This window comes from Neophocaena asiaeorientalis, unplaced genomic scaffold (genome assembly GCF_003031525.2).
Source record: "Neophocaena asiaeorientalis asiaeorientalis breed wild unplaced genomic scaffold, Neophocaena_asiaeorientalis_V1.1 scaffold114, whole genome shotgun sequence".
Lineage (NCBI taxonomy): Eukaryota > Metazoa > Chordata > Mammalia > Artiodactyla > Phocoenidae > Neophocaena > Neophocaena asiaeorientalis.
The window spans coordinates 14,333,810-14,350,987 of NW_020173116.1; the positions used below are offsets into that span (position 1 = coordinate 14,333,810).

The 17,178-nt window shown below is 52.4% G+C and overlaps 1 protein-coding gene across 3 annotated transcripts in view; it reads right to left on the reverse strand.

Annotated features, from left to right (window-relative positions):
• Positions 1-17,075, reverse strand: part of FHL2 (four and a half LIM domains 2) — a 25,091-nt gene extending 8,016 nt beyond the window's left edge. The window contains exons 1-3 of one of the 3 annotated variants that reach the window (XM_024743739.1): positions 16,204-17,075; positions 15,606-15,753; positions 6,789-6,966 (exon numbers count right to left, since the gene is read on the reverse strand). In XM_024743739.1, the coding sequence (XP_024599507.1) occupies positions 6,789-6,944 (156 nt within the window). In that variant the 5' untranslated portion in view covers positions 6,945-6,966; positions 15,606-15,753; positions 16,204-17,075. Of the gene's footprint in view, positions 1-6,788; positions 6,967-15,605; positions 15,830-16,203 lie in introns of all 3 variants that reach the window. The other 2 variants (XM_024743738.1, XM_024743737.1) reach the window with 2 other exon arrangements.
• Positions 17,076-17,178: the final 103 nt, after the last annotated feature.

Below are 17,178 nucleotides of genomic sequence, written 5' to 3' on the forward strand. Positions count from 1 at the left end.
AAAAAAAAAAAAAAAAAAAGGAATCTGCAGACCCACATTCACAGCAGCCAAAGGGGGAAGTCACCCCAGCGTCCGTCCACAGATGACGGATAAACATGGACTATTGTTCAGCCTCACAAGGGAAACAAATTCTGACACACACTACAACATGGATGAACTCTGAGAACATGCTAAGTGAAATAAGTCAGAAAAAGACAAATACTGAATCATTCCACTTATATGAGGTCCCGGAGGAGGTAAGTTCAGAGACAGGAAGCAGCAAGGTGGGTACCCGGGGCTGGGGCAGTGCGGGTGTGAGTGGGGACAGAGCTTCAGTTTTACAAGATGGAATGGTCGTACAGCAGAGTGTAGGTACTTAGCACCACTGAACTGTACACTTCCAGACAGTTAAGATGGCACATTTTATGTTACGTGTATTTTACCACAATTAAAAAGTAAGTGTTGATTATCGCGTGGCATGTGGAAAGCACCTTCCAGAAGCTCAGCGGGTCCCCTCCGTGAGCCCCACCCCGCTGAGCTGTGAGCCGGGATGGCGGGGCAGGGGACAGCGAGGCGACGAGTGAGCCGGGAAGAAAGGAAGCCAAGCCCAAGGACATCTGCCTTTGGGGCCTGACCTTCAACAGAGCCCAGGGGGACCCTCCACGGACGACATTGTGAGAGCGAAGCCGCCAGCTGTCACCAGTTGCCCTGGTTAGCGAGTCCCATAGGAGGACGGAGCTGCGCATGGTTAGGGGACGGGACGGTCAGGGGAAAGCTCATTTAAAACGATCTCGTGGGTCAAAAGCACTGCGGAAATCCACTTGCCTACGGTTAACATTTCCGGCATGAAAACACATTAGCTAGGTTGACAAGAGCTGATTTGTTGACAGACATCTGACACTAGAAAGTTCCCTAGAAATCTGGGTACCAGTGCCCTGTCCTGACGAGACCATAAGCACCCAGGCAGGACTTCTAGACCTTCTGGAGGCCCAGCTCCTAGCCTCCACCCTCCCGAGGCTGCCGGTCACTTGGTCACTTGCTGTCCTGCGTCCCACATCCCGTGTCCTGTATTCAAGGGAAGGACTGCTCACGCCCTGGCTTCTGCCTAGTCCTCCAGGCCGGTAACAGCAGCCACGTGGAATCATCCCCCCTTCCTGGTCCCACCCTCATCCCGCCCCAGGGAGCTAGTCTCTGTCCTTCCCAGATGCCGGCTTAGCTGAGTCACCAGCCATCCCTTCCCTGGAGCATTGTGACCCTCACACAGCTGCTCCCTTGTCTGCCCCTCTGAGACGCGCGCACACACACACACACACACACACACACACACACACACACACACACACACACACACGGTTTCTGCATTAACACTCCACAGCCCTGAAATGTTCGTTCAGGGGCATTTGATAATTCTCAAACCTTCTGATGAAGTGTTTTTCCTTGAGATAAATACCAACCCACACTCCTGCTCTCAGAAGCCTCAGTGAGTCACAAACAGTCTCTGAACAAGCTACCATCACTGTCGGGGGCGGGGCCGTGGGGAACTGGAACCGGTCCACCCCTGTTCCAGCTGCAGCCAGCGGTGACTGCCCTCCGGTCACCAACCTGCACACCTGCTGTGCCACCAGTGCCCTCGGGGACCCAGGAGCACAGTGTCTAAAATGCCTGATGCATTTCATCCCAGTGCTTAAAGCGGAGGGCTCCAGACTCAAACCCTGGCTCTGCCACGTGTGTACCTGCCGTGGGGCTGGGGGTGAGTCACCTGACCTCTCCCAGCCTCAGATCCGCCCGGGGAAACAGGGATGACGGTGAAGCCCTGACAACGGTCCTGGCACATTGACACGGCTCAATTAATGTCAGTTTTAGATGCCAGCTCGTGGTGACAGCAGGTGCCCTGAAGCGTCACTCGCTGAGATCACATTTACTCGTGAAGACGGGGATGGAACGGACGCCCTCACCTAAGCTCCGAGCTCCTGGCTCAGTCACTGCTCTGTACAGGGCTTTTGGCCTCCACAGCCCTTCTGATTCTAAAATTCTTAGTCCCCTCTTACTTGATCTCAACCGCACAATAACCCCACCCCATGGAATAAGGTTTATTCCCATCTGATAGGTGAGCAAGTTTAACGTAACAATGCTAAGACACCATGAACCCCGTTTCTTGCATCCCTCCTGCTGACCTGCAGCCCGGGAGCATCTCTGCAAGCAGGTCTCAGCGCGCTCGCCCAGCCTCACCCTCCGCCCCAGTGTCCTCTCTCACTCCGTGCCCGTGCCCTCACAGCCGAGGGGGGGGCCCCTCCGCCCCCTCGGCTGTGAGGCCCCGCGTGGGCACCAGCCGCTCAGTGACGCCTGTGTGGCCATGAGTGATGATGGCCCTGCAGGACCCTGTGCCCCTGGTGCCACCCCCGTGCGCACCCCCGGAAAAGCCCACGTCATGCAGCTCGTTCAGGACCGCACATGGAAGCCTTCATCTGCTGCTGTGCTGTCGGGTTTCCCGTAATTCTCCTTCTCTTGTGGGGTCCTGAAAAGGGAGTCTGAGTCAAGTTGATAATTCACGTCACCACCTCCTCCTGAACTCACTTCTGCAGAGTCCATGCCCTGTGGGCGCGGAGGTGGGAAATGCCACTGGCTTTGGGGGCTCGGGGCTCGTGGGGATGGACCGGAAAATGGCACAGAATGGCCAAGCCTCCAGGTCAGGTTGGGTTGATTCGACCCGGTGCACGGCTGCTCTGAATGCTTGTCTGTAAAACTGGGCTCCCAGTGGCTCTTTCCACCTCTGGCGTTCACGGCTCCAAACAGAGTTTTAGTTTTTAGTACCGAGCTAGTCTCGTCTCACTTCATTCTGTTATGTGTCGAGTATGCCACGTGGTCCCCAAAGATACCATTTAGATGCTGGAGGTTCAAGGCTAAGACATATGGACGCGCTGACTGACTTTCAAGAACTTGGAAATGTTCTACAAGTACCTTGGTTTTAAGGTTCTGTAGAGAGAGAGCACGAAGGGGAGAAACAAAAAACTGGAAGAAAAAATATCTTTGACACGTCGCAGAAAAAAGGCCAATGCTAATCTTATACACGCAGAATGCCATAAACTGCAGTAAAGTGTCTGATAAACAAGGTCAGGTAAGGCCCAGACACTTCCTTTCAGAATTTATTTTTCCATTTCAGAAATATTCCTAACAGGGTAAGCGCTTGTGGCTTTGCTCCGAATGTGCCCTTGTTGAGACCTCAGCTGAGCCGCAGGGGGAGTCAGTGGCCTGGAGGCACCCCCTCGCCCACCAGTTAATGCAGCTCCGGGCAGGGGGGGTCCCTCATCCTCCTTTACACCCTGTCTATCCCTCCTGGGCTGGGAGAAGCTCAGCTGCTGATTCCCAAACCAGCCAGTCCTCACCTCCACGGGATTTCACCTCATCAGTGGATCTGCCGTGTCATTCGTGCCCAGCACTTTGAAAAGGTGTTCTGCACTTTGAGACTGTCAGGCTACCATGTCCCCAGCTGCACATTCTTTCAAATCCTTGAAGAACGACGCTGGGCAGCCCTGTCCCAGGTGTGCCCTCAAGGGGACCTGTTTACTTTTTTTTAAATTTATTTTTACTGTTAATTTATTTTTAATTTTTGGCTGCATTGGGTCTTCGTTGCTGCACACAGGCTTTCTCTAGTTGCAGCGAGCGGGGGCTGCTCTTGGTTGCGATGTGCGGGCTTCTCATTGCGGTGGCTTCTCTTGTTGCAGAGCACGGGCTCTAGGCGTGTGGGCTTCAGTAGTTGTGGCACACGGGCTCAGTAGTTGTGGCTCGCGGGCTCTAGAGCGCAGGCCTGGTAGTTGTGGCGCACGGGCTTAGTTGCTCCGTGGCATGTGGGATCTTCCCGGACCAGGGCTTGAACCCCTGTCCCCTGCGTTGGCAGGCGAATTCTTAACCACTGCACCGCCACTAGGGAAGCCCCTAATGCTGGTTTTAGACCTGCAGAAGGTCCTTTGACTGTTACCACGTCTTCCTCTTCGCAGCCCCCTCCAGGCACGCGGGTGGGTGGGTTTGGAGGCCCGTCTGACTTTATGGCACTGCTCGCAGAGACATGGAAAACCCAAAGTCTGAGCCAGGTACGTGGCCCATAGTTTGCTAAAGACACCGATTTGCTGATGGGAGGGACCAGCAGCCACCTCTGAGTACTGGCCCAGCTTATCTTTTCTTTGGTTTCTTGACTTTTTGAAGCCCGGGACTTAGGTAGACCTATCCCCTGAAAAACATCTGTAATCAGGCAAATGAAAAAAAATATATATATATATATATTTTTTGCTGGTATCCACAGGTGTCCAGGAAAAGTTTCCGGAAGAGCATAAGGTCAGAGGATCATAAATTTTTATTTGTATTACCTGTTGTCAACTATTCCACTGGCCATAAAAATGAATGATTTTTACCCCTGGAGATCACAGCATTTCCTCAGAGTTAACGAAACAGAAAGAAAGAACAGAAAGAGAGTCTGCATAGAAATGATGCTCAAACACAGGTAAGCTACCTATGGAAGTAGGTCATCCTGAAGTCCTGCCTACCTCATCTGAAAGTCAGTCAATACCCACAACATCAGCCTAACCCCCAGTGGCTTGCAGTATTTTAAGTTACGCACAAATGTCCTTCAGAGGGAGACCCAGGTGGGGCTTATGGCACCCCTGCTATTTTCAGACAAAAGAACGGCCACCAGACCCGCCAGCCTAGCTGCTCCGCCCAGCACCCCACCTGCCAAGCTGGGGCTTCTCTTCCCGAAGTGCAGAGGCACAGTTTTCCTGCCATCACTTCCTCCACAAAACCAACTGCATAATTACTTCTGAAAGCCAAGAAAACCGTTCCAAATATTCAGAAGCCCCAAATGGCAAGGTCTAACTGCAAGTTCACATCTTTTCCCTCCCCACATGCGCAGAATCACGTGGCGGAACTCTGCAGAGAGAGAACCGTTATCCGGGTTGAAAAGTTCAGCGTGACTGACGCCTGGCTTTGCAGCAGTCTTGTTGATTTTGGCCCCATTTGGGGAATTCTTGTTTATCTGCTCCTAAAGCATGTGCTGAAGGATAACTAGTTTCAAGGGTCTGTCCACTAAATCATACTGAAGAAATGATCAGTGACTTCGCTTTTGTCTTTAGTTTAGCTTCCAGGCAAGGATGATGAGCCCTAAATCTCCAAAACGTCTCCTTTAAACCAGAGTTGTTTGTCAGAATGATAGCTGAACCTCTCACCTACTTATGTCTTTTCCAGGTAAAGCCTTTATAAAATAATAACTGTTTTCTCTGCCTCTTAGTTCTTCCTCAAAGCGGACATTTTTCTTGATGTTTCTCTAGTGAAAACTGATAAAGAGACAGGGCGAAGATTCGAGAGGCGGGGGTGGAGTGGGGGGAGCAAGCTGCAGGGAAGCAGTAGGAAGAGAAGAGGGGGTGGAATTTTCCACACCATCAGCCGCTCCTTAGAGCACTGAGTGCATGGTAGCTACACACCACGAGAACCCATGATGCAGGCTCCCTTGTTGTAGCTCCCCCCTTTTTTTTTTTCTGTACACGGGCCTCTCACTGTTGCGGCCCCTCCCGTTGCGGAGCACAGGCTCCGGACGCGCAGGCCCAGCGGCCATGGCTCACGGGCCCAGCCACTCCGCGGCATGTGGGATCTTCCCGGACCGGGGCACGAACCCGCGTCCCCTGCATCGGCAGGCGGACTCTCAACCACTGAGCCACCAGGGAAGCCCTGTACCTCCCTTTTATAAACGTGCGGACAGGCACAGAGGGGTCAAGCCATGGGCCCACGATCACACAGCCAGTGAGACGCAAAGCCAGGACGGAACGGGGCAGCTCGGTGTCCGAGCGCTTGTGCTCGGCCTGGAGATGAACGCAGAGGGGCTCGGACACACATCACAGAGCTGGAGGTCGGAGGGCAGGCGGCTTTCAGACGAGCAAGGGCAGCTACTTCTGCCCGTGGTCGTAGCCAAAGCTCTGGATGCTTTAAGGCTTCCACGGGACAGGTGCCGAGTCCCGTTTCCCTTCCGCTCCACGTGCCACTCCTCTGTGGAGCCACGACACGTGGCTGCAGCCTGGGCTCAAGTGGGGGCATCCCACACCCTTTGTCTCTGCTCAGGGCAAAGGCTTCTTCCCCGTAAGATGGAAATTATCCCTCGACTGTCACTAAACACCTAGCGCCAGTCAGCCAGCTGCTTACTGACCGTCATGGGAAGGATGGATGAGACAGAAACAGGGCAGACGCGCGCTGGACCACTCCGGCTTGCCCCCAGCAGAGCCAGCCCTAACTGCTCAGCTGGCAGCCACACATCCTCACCGTCCCCACTTAGAAGAGAAGCTCCCCCGACGCCCCAGTGCAGACAGGGTCTCTCAGCCCCTCCAGCCGGGGGTGGGCGCCGGCTCTCCCACACGCACGCTCACTGCGCCAATACTGATCGCGCGCACCTGCCCCACGAGTCAGCCCAGGAGGGAGAGCGCTGCCCTCGGGGGAGCACGGGATCGGGCGGCAGGTGGCCGGTTAGCTAAGGATGCTGACCACGGGGCCACCACAAGTGGACCTGGGATGCTCGGCGCACACGTCCCGGAAAAGCCCCGACCAGGTGTGGCGGGACTGGGACCGTGGGGAGGAGGCTGGGAAAGGGCAGTGGAGGGTCCGAGCCCAGCAGAGGGGCCTCCAGGGCGTCCAGGGCGATGACCAGGACGTGAGCACAACTGTGCTGAGAAGCACGTGATTCCTGGGGAGTCCAGTGTGGGTGTCCAGGGGGGGATGGGAGGCCCAAGGGAGGGCGGAGAGCACAGGGCTGGGGGAGGCCCAGGGGCGGGTACCTTGCAGTCGCAGCCAATCAGCTTCCCGCACTCCTCGCACGTGCTGGCGAAGAGGGCCTCGAAGCAGGCCACGCAGTAGGGCCGCTCCTCCCGCAGGATGTACTTCCTGCCGAAGAGGGAGTCCTCGCAGTGGTGGCAGTCGAAGCGCTCGGTCATCCTGGCACCGGATTTGTGCCACCTACAAGGGAGGAGAGAAAGGACAGGCGCGGTGAGCGCGCCCGATGTCCCGTGCACACGGCAGTGACCGTCCTGCTCCGTTAGGGTCACCTTTCCCATCACCTTTCCCATCGGTGGCTACATCCTCTTTGTGAGCAATCGACACTCACCCTTGAAGCGGGTGTAATTTTCAATGATACTTTAAAAAACTTAGCCGGGGGCAGTTCTGTGTCTGAGAACATTCCACTTCTTTAAAAGTCCCAATTTGGGTGACTGTGTCAGAAAACGTGATCCCAGTTTTGGACCCAAGAAAGAGCTGGCATCAGAGCCCTCATCCCCTGGAAGGAGTGCCTGCTTCCAACGTGGGACGCAACCTCACATCTTCCCATTCTCCCTGCCCCCAAAATAGCACAGCAGGGATAGAAAACAATATGCTCGTTGCTATAAAAAGACTTTCCGTGAGCTTCCCTTTATGATTCATGAATCTGAATAAGAAGAAACCACAGAAGCCAAGGGAGGGGGGGTCAGAGCCGGTAAACCTGAGGCCGGGGGAGCATGACCTCGACCTGGCTTCACTGGGAAGCACGCCCGGCCCCTGCCCAAGAGGAGGCGCCCCGGGGGCCTCATTCCTCCCAGATGACAAGATTATCCTCTCTCAGCCCAGATATCCAGGGAGCAGGAGAAAGGGAAAGGCTGGCTTCCAAGGACAGGGATGATCACGGTGGGAAACACAGCGACGGCAGTCGACGGCCACTCCAGGCGACACCTCGAGCTGCATTTTTCCACGATGAGTGTGGTGTGTGTCTGAGCAGAAAGGACAGGGTACGGGCAGAGGAAGGCGGGAGGTTTCACCCTCCCCTGCTCCCCATGTGGTTCCTGCACAAACATGTCAGCACTACCCCAGAAAGAGCCAGTCTACCCTGGGAAGGCTAGGTGTGGAGAAACGCCTCTGAGCCATTAGAAACACGGTCCAACTTCTTTAGAAATATCTTCTCAAGTGGCAATATTTGATTTGCCACAAGTTAGAAAGCTTTATAAATTATTAAATAGGGAGACAGGTTGACTGTGTAACTCTGAGCGACGTTTCACAAACTCTGATTAAACTTGATTCCATTTTCAGTCATTTCCACCCACTTAGGAGTGAAATTCCAAAATCATACCCCAGGATGCAAATGACATATTGCTACCTGGTTTATGAGATAATAGCGAATTTGATAGTGTTTATTTACTTTGTACTCTTGTGTATATAAGATCCTGACAACTGTAAGCAAAGAAATGGACAACTTTCAAGCAACCATACTTGGTTACTTCTGTGTTTATAGGACAGGTTTTTCCCAAAAGTATGAAGCATGCAGCTGGACACATGCGTTGCTCTTCCTGGAGGAAACATTGTCTGGACATTCTTGCAATAATAACACAAGATGAGGCTCTTGAGCGTTTGAAGTTTTGCTCTGAAACCCAACATGTAAATATCCTTTGTCCTAAGGCCGCCGTCAGGTTGCAGCGGCTATGCTGGCAGAAGATGCAATGCTTTCCTGTAATTCCTCAGTTATTGGCCTTGCAAGCGGCCAGCGTTTAGTTCATCGCAGTTAAGCGCCATCGCTCTAACATACAGATTTTTCGAATAAAGCCTACCATTTACCTGTGGGATCTTATTTGCCTATTCTGGTCACACAAATGTAAGAATAATGACTTGAGGATTTGAAATAAGAACAAGGAAAGGAGATAGGGCTATAGATCATAAAATTTTTTAATCTGGAAATAATTTGGGAGATTATCTATGACTACCTCATTTTCTGGATGGAAAAACTGGAGGCCAGGAATATTAATGAAAACAGAGATTCATATGAGCATTCCCAAACAGCCGTCTCACTTAGAAAAAAGAAACTCCCGATCTAAATGGAAAGGTGGTTCCATGTGGGTTTGGACAAGCACAGGCCCTGCGGGGGAAAGGAGACGACAGACCATAGCCTGCACCAACCCCGCTGAGCACCATTCCTGTGCTCTGGAGTAATCAAAGTGGGGAACTGTTTTCATCCCAGGTAAGGCCCTGGTGATGCTTACAGACCTGGGATATGCTTTCTACCTCCTCCAACTCTGCAGGATTGGGACAGAAATCATCTAACAGAGTAAACTGTGAGAACACACAGGGCTCCACGTCGGCTGAAGGGGACCGAGGTGACCCCGAGACAACGCCCCCATCACTGAAACCAACTCCCAGGAGGACCAGTGTGGCCGCAACGGGCCCGGAGGGTCCGACAGCCCCCGTTTCTGCAGAACTGTCTTGGACGCTGGTGGATCTCTCTCCCATCCTGTTCCTTATCTCCTCTGAGAAGTCACTGCAGTTTTATTGACTAGGACAGCACTTATGCTTAAACCAACAAGTTGGGGTGGAAAGTGAGACCATCACTAATGAGGGGCAGAGCAGAGGGACACAAATCTGACCGCATTTCCGGCGAGTTACAAGAAGCACAAACCCCTCAGCATCACAATCAGTAGGCCATGAGCTACTGAGGAGACCAGGAGCGTCCCTTCCGCCACAAAGTGTTTAAAACCAATTCTTCTTCAGTCAAATGCTACCAAATAGAAAACTATTATACAAAATTGTGTATTCAAAGTTATACGATCCATCTTAAGCCTCTTTTTAATGGCAAAAACTTAGCGATAGCCTTGCATTAGATGCCTCCTATAACTCCATTTTTTAATCTTATAAAATACCTGGTTGGGCTTCCCTGGTGGCGCAGTGGTTAGCAATCTGCCTGCCTATGCAGGGGACGTGGGTTCGAGTCCTGGTCCGGCAAGATCCCACATGCCGTGGAGCAACTAAGCCTGTGCACCACAGCTACTGAGCCTGCGCTCTAGAGCCCGCGAGCCACAACTACTGAACCCACGTGCCACAACTACCGAGCCTGTGCACTAGAGCCCATGCGCCACAACTACTGAGCCCGTGCACCACAACTACTGAAGCCCACACCCCTAGAGCCCGTGCTCCACAAGAGAAGCCACCGCAATGAGAAGCCCGTGCACCGCAACAAAGAGTATCCCCCACTCGCTGCAACTAGAGAAAGCCCGCATGCAGCAACAAAGACGGAACGCCGCCAAAAATAAATAAATAAATAAATTAAAAAACCCAAACAGAACACCTTGGTTTATTTTTTGTTTTTTTGCAGTACGCGGGCCTCTCACTGCTGTGGCCTCTCCCATTGCGGAGCACAGGCTCCGGACGCGCAGGCTCAGCGGCCATGGCTCACGGGCCCAGCCGCTCCACGGCACGTGGGATCTTCCCGGACCGGGGCACGAACCCGCGTCCCCTGCGTCGGCAGGCGGACTCTCAGCCACTGCGCCACCAGGGAAGCCCATCTTGGTTTTTTTTAACCTAACTGTGTACAATCTGCTTACCCTCTCTCAACGCCGTATCCCTCCCCGCGGGTTACCTGTCACTCCTGCACATCACCTGGTGCACAGGTGCTGACAGCATGAAGCAGCAGCAAGGGAGGAGACATCTGGACCGCAGGTGTGACTGCTGACTTGTCATTCGTGAACCAAACCCAAATCCCCGTGTCTGGGAGTTCTCACCCCTCCCCCGGGGTTACGTCATCCTCTGATATCATCCCCCTTGGCTCTGAACAAGCACCCGGATCTTAGGGGGCAGGTTTACAGGTGTGGCCACAGGCTCAGCCACCGACCACAGTGCTGGGAGAGGAAAGTCCTGGGGTGAGGGGTGGGCGCAGAGCTTTGATCTCCGGTTAAAACCAATTCTCCACCTGCGCTGAGTCCGAGGCAAGGACACAGGTTCAGAGCGCAGTGGGCAGCAACGCGCAGGGCTGCCCCATGGAAAATAATGACTATCTGCAAGGTCCACAGGCTTATACGTGTGGGCTATTTTTATCTTCTCAGGTTTAAGAACTGTCAGTGTCTGGAGTTGCGGGCTGCTGGGGGGGAGGGAAGGGGGGAGGGAAGAGAGAAGAGAAACAAGAAGGGAGGAGGAGAGGAAGTGGAGAGGTGGGGAAAGGAGAGAAAGGAAGGAGGAGGGAGATGGGAGGAGGGCGTTCAGAGCCCAGGAAGCACGTGCACTTTTTTTTTTTTACTGGAAACATTTCTTGGGAATCAAGGGAGGGACAGGGTTTCAGGTGTTTCCTGAACAGGAGGCCCTTTGGGCCGCACGAGTGTCCATGGAGCACCCTCTTCAATGCTCCCTTTTCTCAACCATGTACTTTAATCTGACCCCAAAGATGCCATTTGCCTCCTGCCCCTCGAAACCCACACGTCCTTCTCTATCCACGCTGCTCCAGGAGACTGCCCTAACATCCTCGATTCCTCCAGAGAAATCTGTGAACATTCCCAAAGCCTTCCCACAGGCAGGAAGCGGCCTCAGGAAGCCAGTGCCGAAGAAGCCACGCCCAGCTTTAAATGCCACCCGGGTCCCAGGTGGGAAACGCCATGGCTTCCCAACATCCAGGGCTCTTTAGAGAGAATTAAGAAAATTGGTCTGTTAGATGCGGGCTCGCTCTTTTGAAGAATGTACTGGAAAATGCAGTGTTTTCATGACACCGCAGGACGCTGACTGCCCGTGCACCTCCCAGCCCCCAGCCGTAAGCCCCGCAAAGGTGGACCCTAGGATCACTGCGGCCACACCAGGTGACAAACCCGGGTCAGGCGCTTCATGAACACCTGGGGAATGAATGAACGGACACGTGGATGGACGGCGGGTGAACACAAATATCCCAGAGCACAAACATGTAGACATCCAGAGTGGAAACGAGGAATGTTTTATGTGAACAACCACTTTGCATAGCAAACCCCAGATGTAATGGGGCTTGGCATCCGATGCTGGTACAATTTCTAATGCAACAGATCCTGAGCTGCATTCTTTCTCCTCCGCCTCTGGCCTCTTCCCCCTTCCAGATACACTGCTGCTTCCACAGAGGGTGGAACTGTTCTTACTGTGTTTGGATCCAAACCCATGTGAACACACAGCTGCACAGCCCCGGATGAGGCCTGGTCAGGCCAAGATGCACAAGCCTCACCAAGAGATGCTCCCAACATCTCTGCGGAGCCAGCTCCCCTGACCCAGGCTCCAGGTACCAGTGGGGCCCTGGGTGTCCTACACGGATGCAGCAGCCTTTAAATCAGAGATCCTCTGTCCAAAGGCAGGGGCTCTCACCCAGAAGGGAAGCCAGAGAACACTCTGTACCAGTTTGTTTTTCTGTGGACAGAAGGATCAACGCACGAACCAGCTTTGCTACCCTGACACTCTTTCCATTAGTCCAGCTGAACTGTTTCTCTTAAATAGGAATTCTGGTGAAAGCGAGAGGGACACCAGCTTAAGGGATGTTGCTATTTTAAAAACATATTATAATATTTAAAATTCATCTGAAATCCATTTTGGGATTCTTCTAAGAACGACTATGCCTACTGCTGTATATTTATGGCTTCATTTACTGAGCCTTGTCTGACTATATAGGCAGGGATCAGGGAGGTATTATAACTTGATATATAAACTGGTAACTTTCAAAAACGTCTAACAAGCTTGATTTGTCTATGCTCATGTTAAGAAATGCTTTGTGTGAGAGACAAGGCTTGAATAAGGTGAACGGCTGTCTTTGGAATTATCTTTTGGATACAGAAAGTGGGAAACAACAAATGTCAGATTCTGACCTTAAGACCATAAACTAAAAATAGTGACACTTGTTTTGAGGTCCTGCGGACTTTTAAATCCAGCCAACAAGGATATATTAAGTAACCTCTCTTTTCTAGGTACCGTCTTAGGCCCTGGGAGACTGAGATAAAACACAGTCTCCGAAAGAGGTTAGTTCTAGCTCCAAAGAGTTCAAATCACCTTTAAGATACTATCTGGATATTTAATCTCGAAACATGTCAGTTCTGTCTACGCAGGACAAGCATCATCACGCGGGCTGGGACAGCGATCGGCCTCAGGTGCATAGCTAGCACGTGCGGGGTGTGTGTGTGTGCGGTGTGTGTCTGTGTGTGTTGTGTGTGTGGTGTGTGTGTGTGTGTGTGGTGTGTTGTGTGTGTGTTGTGTGTGTGGTGTGGTGTGTGTGTGATGTGTGTGTGCTGTGTGTGTTGTGTGTGTGCTGTGTGTGTATGGTGTGGTATGTGTGGTGTGTGTGGTCTGTGTGGTGTGTATGGTATGTGTGTGGTAAGGGTGTGGTGTGTGGGTGTGGGTGTATAGTGTGTGTGGTGTGTGTCGGGGTGTATGGTGTGGGTGTATGGTATGTGTGTGTGTGGTGTGTGTGGTGTGTGTGTGGTGTGTGTGTGTGTGTGTGGTGTGGGTGCATGGTGTGTGTGTGGTGTGTGTGATGTGGTGTGGTGTGTGTGTGTGTTGTGTGGTATGTGTGTGTGGTGTGTGTGTGTGCGGTGTGGTGTATGTGTGGTGTGTGTGTTGTGTGTGTGTTGTGTGTGTGCTGTGTGTGTATGTGTGGTGTGTGTGGTGTGTGTGGTGTGTGTGTGTGGTGTGTGTGTGGTGTGTGTGGTGTGTGTGTGTATGGTGTGTGTGTGTTGTGTGTGTGTGTGTGTTGTGTGTGTGTGGGTGTATGGTGTGTGTGGTGTGTGTGTGTGGTGTGTGTGTGGTGTGTGTGTGGTGTGTGTGTTGTGTGTGTGTTGTGTGTGTGCTGTGTGTGTATGTGTGGTGTGTGTGTGGTGTGTGTGTGTGTTGTGTGGTGTGTGTGGTGTGTGTGTGTATGGTGTGTGTGTGTTGTGTGTGTGGGTGTGTTGTGTGTTGTGTGTGGGGGGGTGTATGGTGTGTGTGGTGTGTGTGTGTGGTGTGTATGGTGTGGGTGTGTATGGTGTGTGGTGTGTGTGGCGGGGGGGCGTGTACCCCACCCTCTCTCCCTCTGCTTCCCGGGAACGTGTGGTCCAGTTATCCATGTCTGTTTACACAGAACAAAAGGAAAAACCCTCACTGCCCTTCATGCGTCTCCTCCCATCTCCAAAAGGCAGCTCTCGGTTTGATTTGCTCTCATCTGCCTGGCCTTCCATCTGCAATGATCCCAACTTCCAGGAAAGGCTGGCCCCTCACTGTCCTCAAAACCCTGCTCCCCGTGGCGCTTCTCTAGCACAACCAACAGGCGTGCACACCTCCTGCGGCTGGCTTCGCTTGCTGCCTAAGTTGGCTAATTCTTATTTGTTCCAAAAGTTGTACCACCAAACATACACAGACCTATTTTCTTTTTTCTTTCTTTTTTTGCGGTACGCGGGCCTCTCACTGTTGTGGCCCCTCCCGTTGCGGAGCACAGGCTCCGGACGCGCAGGCTCAGTGGCCATGGCTCATGGGCCCAGCCGCTCCGCGGCATGTGGGATCCTCCCGGACCGGGGCACGAACCCGTGTCCCCTGCATCGGCAGGCGGACTCTCAACCACTGCACCACCAGGGAAGTCCCAGACCTATTTTCTTGAAACCTAAATGTTTACAGGCTTCAAGGATGCTCTTTTACACTGGTTTTAGTTACCCATAAAAACAAGGCAGACGAACTTCCCTGGTGGCGCAGTGGTTAAGAATCCACCTGCCAGTGCAGGGGACACGGGTTCGATCCCTGGTCCGGGAAGATCCCACATGTCGCGGAGCAACTAAGCCTGTGTGCCATAACTACTGAGCCTGCGCTCTAGAGCCGGTGAGCCACAACTACTGAAGCCCACACATGCTCCACAACAAGAGAAGCCACCGCAATGAGAAGCACACGCACCGCAACGAAGAGTAGCCCCCGCTCTCAGCAACCAGAGAAAGCCCGCACTTAGCAACCAAGACCCAATGCGGCCATAAATAAATAAATGTATTTTATAAAAAACAAAAACAAAAACGGCAGCCACTTCTCCTGTGGGCACAGACACTTAGAAACACCTAAAGGAGATCTGTAAGTCACAGGCTAAATCAGGGCTGGCAACTGTGGCTGACAAAGGCCAAGGATGAGTAGGGTGACATGTGATGTCCAAACTCAGTGTGTGAGAATCACCCATGAGAAGTGGACTAAAGATGGACAGACCAGAGGCTGCCCTGAACCTCTCATCAGAGACCCAAAAGGGTGGGCAAGCACATTTTGCAGTGAAAGGAAAGTGAGGACCACCGGTAGGAAAGGGGTGATGGAATCTTAAAAAAACAAGACTGAGAGCTGGTGGGCAGAACTGGGAAGCAAAGTTACTGGGGAACGGTGGTAGTCAGGGTTCGCCAGAGAACCAGAACCAAGGGAAGTCCCAAGCAGCTGACGAGCTGGAGACCCAGCAGAGCTACTGGGTGGTTCTAGTCTGAGTCTGAAGGCCTGAGAAGCAGGGCACCAGAGGTTTACGTTCTTGCTCAAAAGCCGTCAGGCTCAAGACCCAAGATGAGCTGATGCTTCAGTCTGAGACCAGAGCCTGGAGAGGACGGAGTCCCAGCTCCACAGTAGGGCAGGCGGAATCCCCTCCAGCTCAGCCTTTTATGCTGTTCAGGTCTCCAGCTGATTGGATGAGGCCGCCCACTTGGGAAGAGCACCCAGGCTACAGATTAAAATGTTAACCACACGGAGAAACAACCTCACAGACACACCCAGAAATAACATTGGTGTCTCGGCGCCTGGTGGCCCAGTCAGGTCGACACAAAATTAACCATCACAAGAGCTAACACCGAGATCCACCAGTCAGGACAAGAGAGGCCATTCCCTTAACTCACCCCAAAGTCACAATGCCAGCCTGGACTCCGAAGACTGGGCTCTCAGTCACCAGAGAAGGGCTTGTGCGTTCAGTTCGAGGTGGCCGTCTTCAGGAAGTGACTGCTCAGTGTAAGTCCACGGGACCAGTGCGGCTCTGATAAAACTGTCCTGAGAAAACCACCTAGGAAGTATCCAATGTCTCTTTCTGCTCATGGGAGCTCACAGAACTGGGTGTCTCCTGGCGCTGAGTCAGAGCAGCTTAGGTAAGTTACCTGCCTACTCCAGCCCCCTGCTGATAACGAGGCAGCCTGAGCCCCAGAGGCTGGGGAACCAGCCCAGGGCCGGACAGGAAGAGAACCCAGACCTCCTGAGCCCAGGATGATTTTTTTCAATGTCCTGCTGGGTGGGCCCTTTTGTCTACAATTTAGAGTCTTTTCAGCACTGGAAGCGGTTTAACAACAACCTTGGATGAAAGTACGCAGACTAAGGCCTCACTGAAATGTTGGGGTACACCCGCCATAGCTTAGTGGTTAGAACTCAGGCTCTCAAGTTAAGAGCTGCCTGGGGTCAGCTCTCAGGGTCCCCATTTCTAGGCTGGAAAACCTTGAGAAAAGTTACCTTGATCTCTCTACGCTTCAGTGTATCTGTAAAGACGAGGGTAATATCCAATTTGTATACACTGCTTCTGATGGGCACGTCAACCCTGCAAAGCAAGCCACCATCTTATCTGTGTTTTCCAACGGTTGAAACGGAGGCACCATGAGATTAGGTGACTTGGCCAAGACTGCACCGCTCGGGGCTGATGGACGGGAACGTAAGCTCAGGCCGCCTAGCCCCAGCCCAAGCACACGGGCTACCTGCCACACCTGCCTCGTGGCACGTTTGTACCTGAGCCTACCCCACTGTACCTGGCACTGCCCGGCCTGTGGTAAGCCAACACAGCCCTCTGAACATGTAGCTGTGCAGAAGCACTGAGGCATGCCGGGCTAACAAACACTGAACCCCATTCTATACATTAACTGATAAGCCTTAAAAATTCAGGATGAAAGACAGTGTGAAAAAATTCATATAGATGCACAATAAAATATTCTTCACTGTCTGCTTTTATAGGAGTTTAACAGGCAGCCTAGGAATTCCTGTACTTCTCAGACTTGCCCCAAATGTTTTTTAGTCGAAATCACCTTCAGGATACCAAAGCCTCTCCCTCTAACGTATTATTACAAAACACACACAAGCAGGGGTTAGCGCCAAAGGGCTGGGAAGTATTTGGCACTGGTTCTGAGCACAGTTCTCCCGGCTATGAGCCCCAGCTGTGATTTATTGTGATTTAAGTGCCCTAGTGCAGCTCATTTAACCAGGTTAGACTAGTGGGAACGGAAACCCAAATGGGCATCCGAAAGTAAAGAGAACTCTCTTCGTTTGTCAATAAAGCATTTAACACTCTCTTCCTGCAATTTTAGGTATGTTAAGGTATCACACGAGTACAGTTTAAGATTACTACTGTATTCGTCTAAAACAAGCCCTTTTTTTTTTTTTAACCCTGGTGGTTCAGTAGTTCAATTTTGGGGCGGGGTCCCTCCCACCCAAGGTACC